The sequence below is a fragment of the Benincasa hispida genome, chromosome 10, assembly GCF_027475165.1.
Source record: "Benincasa hispida cultivar pf3 chromosome 10, pf3_genome.v1.1, whole genome shotgun sequence".
Classification (NCBI taxonomy): Eukaryota; Viridiplantae; Streptophyta; class Magnoliopsida; order Cucurbitales; family Cucurbitaceae; genus Benincasa; species Benincasa hispida.
Window position 1 is genome coordinate 46,552,705 of NC_143487.1, and position 10,851 is coordinate 46,563,555.

Below are 10,851 nucleotides of genomic sequence, written 5' to 3' on the forward strand. Positions count from 1 at the left end.
AATCGTTTTTTTTTTTTTTTGTAATATTATGGAGTTAAAGACATGACTGCTTTTGTACACACCAAAATATTAAGTTTTCTCCCTTAATCAACAACGTGAATCTACGGTCTAATATAACATGTAACTTAAAATCTAACACATTTTTTCAAAATGGGTGGAACATATGTTTTTATTATATTTACAAAATATGGTATTAAAGTATCAAAACTTGTATAATATAACAAAAAAGAAAAACAAGTAAAAAACAACCCTAAACTCATAAAAAAAAAAAATCTCATGCTAAACAAACCAGAAACTGAAACACATAAAACCTGAACTCAAATTAAGATAGTATGTACCCCACGGAAGAATTCCTAAATCTATACTAAAATAATTGGCACTCTAAAAACAGATTATTGGAATCCAAACTAAAATAATATATATCACAAATACAAACTATTCAATTTTGTAGACTATTAAACCTCATATATTAATAATACACTATTATAATAAATCCTACGTTCAAACAACCCTAATTTTTTTTTTTTTTTTGAAACAAATTTGAACTCTAAAGATGGAATAAATAATTTACCATGCATTTTTTATAATTTAGCATTTAGAATAGTAAATTATTTTTTTTTTTACAATTTAGCATAGTAAATCTTATGATGGGAAGTTGGGACCAATCTAAATTTTACCACAAGGACATAAAGTTAGATTTGTGGGGAATTTCCTAAAAAAAAAAAAGAAAAGAAAAAAGATTTATGGGGTGAAAAAGAGAGAGATCTATCTACATCAAAGCATAAAGACAAAGCTGATTTGTAAGGCAAACATTAAATAAAATGAAATAAATAAAATAAATTCTTTTTTTTTTTAAAAAAAAAAAACGAAATTACTTACATAGCCTTCCAAATCCCCAAGCGAATTCTAAAAGAAGAAATGGTGAATTTGGCTATTTAATTAATTCATTTTTTTTTTTTTTATAATTCGAATGAATTTAATTATTAAGCATCCAAATCGCCGTACAAGCGTTTCAATGTGAACATTCCGTATCTTTGGATCATAACCGTCGATCTTGAGAGTGATGTTAAAAAACCTCGATGTTTGCGTAGTTCTGTTTGTAGGGGATTGGGGTCGACCAAAAAGTACTTAAAGCATGATCCTTGATGAAGGATATCACGGCACCGAGGAAAAAAATTAAAAAAGCTAAAAACTCATGGGAATATGTGCTTTGCCCTCCCTCGAGATAATTCATATGCATCTCAATTATTTATTTCTTTTTTTCTTTCTATTTTTAATTCACCAAATAACTCATCAACGTTTTTTTTTTCTTTTAATGTACTATGCCTAAAAATGCCTATTTTTAATTCACCAAAAAAACTCATTAACGTTTTAGTCACCCAACTCTTATAAAATATTTATTTTGGTGTATACTATTATGGTTACGATAATTCTTTAAAGATGAAATATATTTAAAGATCAAATTGCATCAAGTATGGATTGAGCAAGACGAAAGTGAAGTAAAATATCAATACAAACGTGCTAAAATAGTGAACAACCAAAATCTTTGACACAAAATGACATTTGAGATCTCCTATAGAAAGACACTTTACCACCTAATTCAAAATTGGAACACTCGATTGTTTAGAATAGCTAAAATGTTTGGAAGTCTAATTATTGAAAAAGTCATTTCACCATTATGTTTAAGAGTTAACAGAATCTTAATAATATAGATCAAAATAAGCACTTTTTAAAAGTTCGTGGACTAACATTTTTTGAGTTTAGAAATCAAAATATATCATGTTCAAAATTTAGAAACCAAAATAGTATTAAATCCTTCTTTTTTTTAAGTTGAATTTAAATTTTCTTCTACAGTCCATCCAATTCAATCCTATAAAAAAAATATTGGTTTGTTTGTTTGTTTTTTTTTTTTTCTTTTTTTCTTTCTCTTTTGCCAATTTTTCTATTTCAGTACATAAACTAGACATTTGAAAGGTGGAGATAGTTTAACCAAAGTTAAAAACATAGGACGGAGATTCAAACTCTGGATAAAAACATGTGTTAACTAATGAAATTATTTTTTTCTTTGGTTAAGCTATCGATTTAGTTTGAGGTTTGCTCCGTTTTAGTTTTTATATTTTCAATTGTTTAATTTTAATCTTTGTACTTTCAATAAATCTTAAATATAGTCTCTCAAAGATAAATTTTACTAAAATTGGTTAAAGTAGTAATAATAATAATTATTATAATAATTTTCATGTAAGTAAATGCAACGAGTGAATATCTTTTAAAAAATGTTAATAGACCACAAAAAATGTTTCTTTAAATCATAAATAAACGTGTAGTGTGGACTAAATTAATATTTATTAAAGGAAAACTATCAATTTGTACTCTCTAAACTTTGAGAGTTTTTATTAATTTAAATTCCAAATTAATAATTATATCAATTTAAAACTAAACGTACGTTCATTCATTCAGTTTGGATAAGCATCACATAAACTAATGATTTTATAAATCAAACCTCCAAATTTTACATGGAGTTAATTTAAATTCTCAATCAAGATTTCCTTTGAAAATTATCAATACATAAATTATTATCATTCATTTTATCAACCTAACAATTGAAGAAGTTTACACACTTATAAGAATTGAACGCATGTCTAATTTTCAAATGTAATATTAATAAAAGAGTCTAAACTAATTCACTTAAAATAATTTAGGAATTTAATTAAAAAGATTAAATGTTTCACACGATAGATTTTGAACTAAGTATGAAGGAGAGTGTAAATTGATATATTTATGAAAGTTCATGTTTAAATTGATATAATTATTAATTCATAATTTAAATTAATATAATTTTTAACGCGTAGGAGTGTAAATTGATATATATATATATATATATATATATATATATATATATATATATATGTTAAAAGCAGTACTAAAATTGTATAATTAAATTTGAACAAACTATAAAAGTATAAGATAAAAATGATAAATTAGTCCCGTTTGTAACCATTTGGTTTTTTATTTTTGTTTTAGAAAATTAAGTATATTTAATCTATATTTCTTATAATAATTTGTATATTTCTTAAGTATAATAATTGAATTTTTAACCAAATTTTAAAAATAAAAATAATTTTTTGAAAGCTATTTTTTTTTAATTCTTAAATTTTGACTTGATTTTTAAACTATTGATAAAAACAGAAAATAAAAAAGAATTTTGAAGATGAAAGTAATGTTGATAGATTTCATTTTATAAAACAAAAACAACAAACAAACAAATTTTTTTAATTTGTAGAGAGCACTTCTAGTTTTAGCCTCAAGGGATCGTGATTTATATATATAATATTTGATTTAATAATAATAAAAAAAAAAACAATAAAGCAAATCTACTTCCATTGAAACTGCCACGTGTAAGCTCATGGCCATGGTGACAATGCGTAACGTCCTGATACATACCGAAGAGAAGAGTTGTATTAAACAAGGAATATTGATTGATTAATAAATTAAATAATTAAATAATTAAATAATTAAATAATAATAATAATAATAAGGGAGAGAGAGAGATTATTTGGCTCTGTTGACGTGAACGCCTACTTGGGGGTATCCAGATCTTGCAGCTCTAAGAAGCTTCCCTTTCTCACTCCTCACTCTCTTTCTCTCTCTAGTTCTTCTTTTTTCTCTCAAACCACATTGAAGGATTGATACGAGACAGCGATGAATTTGGTGCAAGAAAACAAGATAACAGAGATTCAAACAAATTCGCCATGAAAGCTCATCGTTTGAGCTTCTTCATTTCGTTTCTATCTTTATTCGCTACATTCATCACAGCCAGAGGATTAACGTTTCTCCACGATTCCGGCATTCCCTACCGGAGAATTCTACATCAGCCGCTCTTTCCAATAGGCTCCGAGCCACCGGCGGACATTGACTTGTCTCCACCGCCTCCACCGCCGCCGGATTCTCCGTCGGATGATCAGCCGTTTTTCCATGAGCTGCCGACGAGTCCAGATCAGAGTCAACCATCTCCTTCCTCAAATACTAATGGAACTATGCCAATCCCCGCCTCTACGGCGCAACCGTCCAAGCCTACGAAGACTGTCGCGATTGCTATTTCGGTTGGGATTGTGACTTTGGGGATGCTTTCAGCTCTTGCTTTCTTTTTGTATCGTCACCGCGCGAAACATCCCGGGGAGTCGCAGAAGCTTGTTGGAGGGAATAATCCGGAGAGATTTGTGGAGGATTCGAGAGCGCCGCCTTCGAGTTTTTTCTATATTGGAACTGTTGAGCCGAGTCAGAGCTCTGTTGTGGAGCAGAATGGTGCTAATGGTGCTAATAGTTCGCCTTATAGGAAGCTGAATTCGATTAAGAGGTCGGATCGGTACCGTCCGAGTCCGGAGTTGCAGCCACTGCCACCTCTGCCTAAGCCGCCGGTGGCTATGTCGCCTCCGGCTTTGTCGTCTTCTGATGACGAAAGCCAGGATACGGCATTTCATACTCCGCAATGCTCGTCGATTGTCAGTCATGATGATGGCTATTTTTCACCGGCTTCTCGTCGGAGTAATTCGGTTAAAAGCTGTTCAACGGCCAGTTTTAAGAATGACCATATGAATTCCAATCCTCCTCCTCCCATTCCTCATTCCAAAAGAACCTCTCCTAAATCGAGATTTTCAGTTTCTTCGACGAAGCGCACTACGTCTCAACCTCAGCCACCGCCGCCGCCTCCTCCTCCACCGCGTTCGTTTGATGATTTTCGTGAAACTCCGAATTCGAAAGAAACAATGCCTTTCTCTTCCACGAGACCTAAATTTTCAAAGCCGCCTCCTCCGCCGAATTTGGCCCTTCTTCAAACAATTAGCAATTCAGCCACATTTCCTCAAGTTCCGCAACCTGCTGCAGCTCCACCTCCGCCTCCGCCACCCCCACCCCCACCTCCACCACCACGGCCACCGGCGCGTCCGGCCTCTTATACAACGCCTCAAAAACTAGGGTTATCGGAAACCAGAATGTCGGCAGTTACTCCTCCAGACTCCTCTAAGTCACAAATCTACTCAACAGCGAGATCAAACTCTTCTCCGAAATCAACACCGAGTTCTGCGACAACAAATTCTGCTAAAGACGTTGTCCCGAGGATTAATTCTATGGAGAAGCTCGAATCAGAAGATGCAGAAGGTGCAAAACCGAGATTGAAGCCCTTGCACTGGGACAAAGTACGAGCAACCTCAGACCGAGCTACAGTTTGGGATCAACTTAAATCAAGCTCATTCCAGTAAGTAGGCCTTTTAATTCCAATTCTTGCAGTTTATTTGAATATTTGTGAAGTTCTTACTGAGATTTCCTAAGATTAAACGAGGACATGATGGAGACACTTTTCGGCTTCAATTCTGCAAATTCCGTTCCCAAAGAAGCCACTAGAAAGTCTGTTCTTCCCCCCGTTGAGAAGGAAAATCGGGTATTGGACCCAAAAAAGTCGCAGAACATAGCAATACTTCTAAGAGCACTTAATGTCACGCGCGATGAGGTGATCGAAGCTCTTCAAGATGGTGAGTGCTTTCTATATTGCTGTCCAATTATGAATTCTTTTCATAATTTGGGATCTGACTTACTGAAGAATTTGCTCAGAATCATGGCTGTAATGACTGTTTTCGATCAGCAGTTTCAGTATATTTTAAGTAATGACCACATCGCCATCATTATCAGCATTAGAAGATTGTCATCATTTTGCATCCTTATTTTAGTTGATGCTGTTTTGTTCTCACCATAGGTTTAGTTATGAATCTTTTAGAAATTCATGTTTCTTTCTTATAATTTCAATTATGAACAAAATATAACATTAGCTGAATAAATCAAGATTTTGTTATATTTTTTCATGTCATCTTGAACTTTAAGATTGTGCATTCTGGATTGTTATACAGTGATCAGATGTTACTGATTCCTAAGTTTCATACGGTATTCATTCACTGGGCATTACTTGTTACATCTCTAATATCAATGCCATATTCTTTCCTGCCACTTTTGCTATTCTTCCTGTCACACCTCCACATATTTGTCTTGTTGACTGATGATTTTTCATCCCTACCCTGCTTTTGTGCCTTGATGTTGAATTTTCATAAAGTTGGCATGTTACTGTAGAGTATCGTTCATTCTTTCTCTGCCAATGAACTAGAATTGCTTCACTAGTTCTAGCTGGTCTAAGGAAAGTACCTTGCTCATTAGATGTTTCAACTGAATTGCATTGAGAAAAAGATTCTTTGCAATAACATAATTCAGCTGCGGCATATATTTCAAAGAGTCTGTATGGGAACATATGAACATTTTTTTTCATTTCATATCGTCTGAGTCATAGATGACCTTACTTAAGCATGATCTGTTCTATAAGTTGTACAATATTGTCCTCGAGTTCTAAAAATCTGAGTCATGCCATTGGACTCCCACAATATAATCTGAATTATTTTTTTTTTAATCAATAGTACGTTCTGTTTAGAATGTGTTTCATTCTCATCATATAAAATATATCTTCATTAACAGGTAACCCAGAAGGCTTTGGTACTGAGCTCTTAGAAACTCTTGTAAAGATGGCTCCAACCAAAGAGGAAGAGATAAAACTCAGAGAGTACTGTGGTGATGTTTCAAAATTAGGGACTGCAGAAAGATTTCTCAAGGCAGTGCTTGAAATTCCATTTGCCTTTAGAAGAGTTGAGGCAATGCTATACAGAGCCAATTTTGATTCGGAAGTAAAGTACCTGAGAAAATCTTTTCAAACCCTTGAGGTAGTTTGTCCAAGATTCTTTTAGTTAGCCATATGAGATACAATGAATTTTCTTTCATCCCTGTGTAATCAATATTTTAATTTTTTTCCAGGGTGCAAGTGACGAATTGAAGAACAGTAGACTTTTTCTTAAACTCCTTGAAGCAGTTCTTAAGACAGGAAATAGGATGAATGTTGGTACGAATCGTGGTGATGCTAAAGCCTTTAAGCTTGAAACCCTGTTAAAATTAGTAGATATAAAGGGAACGGATGGAAAGACAACATTGCTTCATTTTGTTGTTCAAGAAATCATCAGATCAGAAGGTGGTGTTGATTCAACTAATGACAACCTTCAACCCCGCACGCAAGCTAAAATTGAGGATGAATTCAGAAAGCAGGGCTTGCAAGTTGTGGCTGGTCTAAGCAGAGACCTCAGCAATGTAAAAAAAGCGGCAGGGATGGACTCAGATGTCTTGAGCAGTTACGTCACAAAGCTCGAAATGGGGCTCGAAAAAGTAAGGCTGGTTTTGCAATTTGAAAGGCCAGGAATGCAGGGAAAGTTCTTCAACTCAATGAAAGCATTCTTGAAAGAGGCAGAAGAGGAAATAGTCAGGATTAAGGCTGACGAAAGACAAGCTTTATCGCTCGTAAAAGCAGTCACGGAGTATTTCCATGGTGATGCTGCTAAGGAGGAAGCACATCCCTTCCGAATCTTCATGATCGTTAGGGATTTCCTAACCGTACTGGATCAAGTATGCAAAGAAGTCGGGACAATGCAGGACGGAGTAATGGTTGGTGCTGCTAGATCCTTTCGGATATCCGCTACAGCCTCACTCCCAGTCCTCAGCAGGTATAATATCAAACAACACGACCGAAGCTCCGACGAGGATAGCTCATCTCCATGAACTCCCATAACTATACCTTTTAGGAAGTTCATCAGGTTAGCTTAATCCTCCCCATTAATGGAGCAGAGGGAGAATTTCACTAGTTCCGTAGATATTAAGCATCTTTCAGTCCAAAAAACACAAATGGGTGAGCAGAGAATCTCCTTTTAGAGAAAGCGATGCCCCGGCGAGGTTTGTCCGTTACTCAAAACACGGTTTCCTACAGGGGAATAATGATAGATTAGATTTTGTAGCAAAAAGGCAACAAGGACATGATCAAAGTTGATGAAAAAAACACAAAAATACAGCATGGGAAGGAGCAATGGCAACACTGAAAGGTACGTTTCAATGAAATGAAGTGAAAGATGAATAAAAAAGATATAAAGAAGATAAAGAAAGAAAGTGATTTGAAACAAAAACACATTCCCCTCCCTCGATATTATTATTCCACTTGAGAATACACAACTATAGATAGGACAGAGTTTCTCTATTTAGATCAGATTCCTACACATTTCCAGAGAAAGTAGAATGTTTTTGACTTGTTGGGTAATATGTTCTTGCATTTGTTCAATGTTTACTAATAATAAATATCAATTTTTTTGTTCAAATCTTCTTGATATGGATGAATATATTCTGTAAAGTCTTTTATCAATCCATTCCTATTTTGTGGTGCTTGTCTCTTTTAAAGTGCTTGTCCATTTTTTTTTTTTTTTTTTGTTGAATAAAGTTAAATATAGGTTATTTTTAATTGAAAAGTAATGTATACGAAATCTAGAAGGACACGAATATGTATATATATTTTTTCTTTTAGGTCAGATGGGAAAATCTGGTACTTTGTTCTTTCTGTTTGTCCAATACTGCTTCTTAGTCTTACCTTCCTTGATTGCATTTATTACTCTATTTCCATTCAAATTCTAACTGATAGCCTTAAATTCTTGTCTTTTTCAACATACCTGACTTTCACAAAATGATTGAGGTAACTGCAGATGTACAACACAAAGAAATATCTGTATGTATGTATAAAAAAGAGAGAGAAAAAAATTTTAATTGATCAAATGAACAAAGTAATTTGACCAAAATATTACTGTATGTTGTCACTCACAAAGTTATTTGAAGACTAAATTAATTAATTGAACAAAATGAACATAACTCAATTGCTATGGTTTGGATCTACTCACTTTACATATTGTTAAAAAAAAACGACCACTAAGACCCCGTTTGTTAAGTATTTTGATTTTGATTTTTGTTTTTGAAAAACTAAGTCTATAGATACTATTTTTACCTTTTCATTTCTTCATTTATTATCTACTTTTCACCAATAATTTAAAAAATCAAGTCAAATTTTGAGAATTTAAAAAAAAGTAGCTTTCAAAAAGTTGTTTTTGTTTTTAGAATTTGGTCAAGAATTTAACCTTGTATTTAAGAAAGATGTAAATTATTGTAAGAAATGTGGATGAAATAGACCAAATTTTCAAAAAAAGAAAACAAAAAACCAAGGTCCCGTTTCATAACCATTTTGTTTTTGAAAATTAGGTCATTACCTCCACTTCTAATTTTTTTCCTTTGTTAACCACTTTTCACGATTGGTATAAAAAATCAAGCCAAATTTTGAGAATTAAGAAAAGTAGCATTCAAAAAATTGTTTTTGTTTTTAAAATTTGGTTAAGAACTCAACCATTGTAATTAATAAAGATGCAAAATCATTATAAAAAATGTAGATGAAATAGACTTAATTTTAAAAAATAAAAATAAAAAATCAAGATCCCGTTTGATAAGCATTTAGTTTTTTTTATTTTTGTTTTTGAAAACCATTTGGTAACTATTTAGTTTTTGAAAATTAAGCCTATTTTATTCACATCTTTTACAATGATTTGCATATTTCTTAAATACAATGGTTTAATTCTTATCCAAATTTGAAGAACAAAAACAACTTTTTGAAAGTTATTTTTTTTTTTTAATTCTCAAAATTTGGCTTGGTTTTTTAAACTATTGGTGAAAAGTAGATAATAAAGGAAGAAATTTGGAGATGAAAGTAATGTTCATATTCTTAATTTTTAAAACAAAAATAAAAAATAAAATGGTTATCAAATGGAGTCTAAATTAATTGATTTAAAATTGATATATTTTTTTAAAATTAAGTCTATTTTCTTACCAGATAAAGATTTTTGAAACACTGTGTGGCAGCAAAAATCATGTCATCCAAAAAAGCAAATGCAAAAGCTTTTAAATCTGTGATGAGATCAGTATGCGGAGTTCATAATAATACCAAAATAGATTTAGCAGCGGATAATGTGATTTTCTAACACTAGCCCTTGGATGTTTGACAAACATTTGATTACCAAAGGAATTTGATAACTATTGGAATCCTAGAATTATTTATATCGGTTCAAATTCATGTTATTTACGTTTTGACGTTGAAATTTAGATAAGTACATTGTATAAACTCTTTAATCTTACAGAAGCATGATCTGTGATTTGAATTATTCTTTCTAATGGTATATCGTCACCTTCTATCCGTGGATATCGCTAATATACTATTAGTCAACTACATAAGTTTTTATGTCGATTTTATAAAAATAACACTCATTCATTTCATACAACTTTTTGGATCCAAATACTTAATTTGCATTTTAACCTTAAAAAATAGTTGAATTGTGATGGGGAGGAAAATAGATTGTGATGAATAGAATAAGCGTACTCTCTTGTATATATGCGTTGAGGGTTAACCTGGATGTGAAAAAGCCTTTGCAAAGGGGCATCACATTACGGGGATGTTTAGCCAGACTTCTTAAGTTAGTGTTAAATAACAATTTCAGTAAGTTTAATAATATTCACTATGATGTTTACACATTTATCAAGTAATTTTATTTTCTTTTCTTTTTCACATTTATCAAAGAAGTCAAACTAAACAATATTACACTTTAAACATAAATTTTTAATTAACTTCAATATATTTACTCAATTAAGCATTTCAAACATCTTGTAAAGGTCAATAATACCCTTTTAGTTTGGTGTCTTTTAAAATATGAAAAATTAGATCATCTTTGGTAGTGGTATTATTGGGAATTTGATGAAGGGGAATGCAAGTTAAAAAAGAAAAAAAGATCTAGTTAATGGTGAAATGGAAGTTGACACTCTTTATTGAATGAGTGGGTTTGTCAACACGTTCATTCAAAGGATCTAATGAATGATGGTGGGACTGAGGGATTTTAGAATAGGATTGAGTAGCATGGAATA

The 10,851-nt window shown here is 32.2% G+C and overlaps 1 protein-coding gene across 1 annotated transcript; it reads left to right on the plus strand.

The window, feature by feature from the left end:
* Window positions 1–3,485: 3,485 nt before the first annotated feature.
* FH6 (formin homolog 6) lies at window positions 3,486–8,222 on the plus strand. The gene is made up of 4 exons (XM_039045407.2): window positions 3,486–5,251; window positions 5,326–5,525; window positions 6,511–6,752; window positions 6,844–8,222. The coding sequence occupies exons 1-4, from the start codon at window positions 3,750–3,752 to the stop codon at window positions 7,633–7,635; spliced, it is 2,736 nt and encodes a 911-aa protein (XP_038901335.2). The 5' UTR covers window positions 3,486–3,749; the 3' UTR covers window positions 7,636–8,222.
* The last annotated feature ends 2,629 nt before the right edge of the window (window positions 8,223–10,851 follow it).

What these genes read in the sequence shown, in the direction of transcription:
- FH6 (XM_039045407.2), top strand. Translation starts at nt 3,750, where the DNA reads ATGAAAGCTCATCGTTTGAGCTTCTTCATTTCGTTTCTATCTTTATTC. An exon ending in CTTAAATCAAGCTCATTCCA is followed by an intron (nt 5,252 to 5,325) that starts GTAAGTAGGCCT and finishes AGATTTCCTAAG; the next exon opens with ATTAAACGAGGACATGATGG. An exon ending in GATCGAAGCTCTTCAAGATG is followed by an intron (nt 5,526 to 6,510) that starts GTGAGTGCTTTC and finishes CTTCATTAACAG; the next exon opens with GTAACCCAGAAGGCTTTGGT.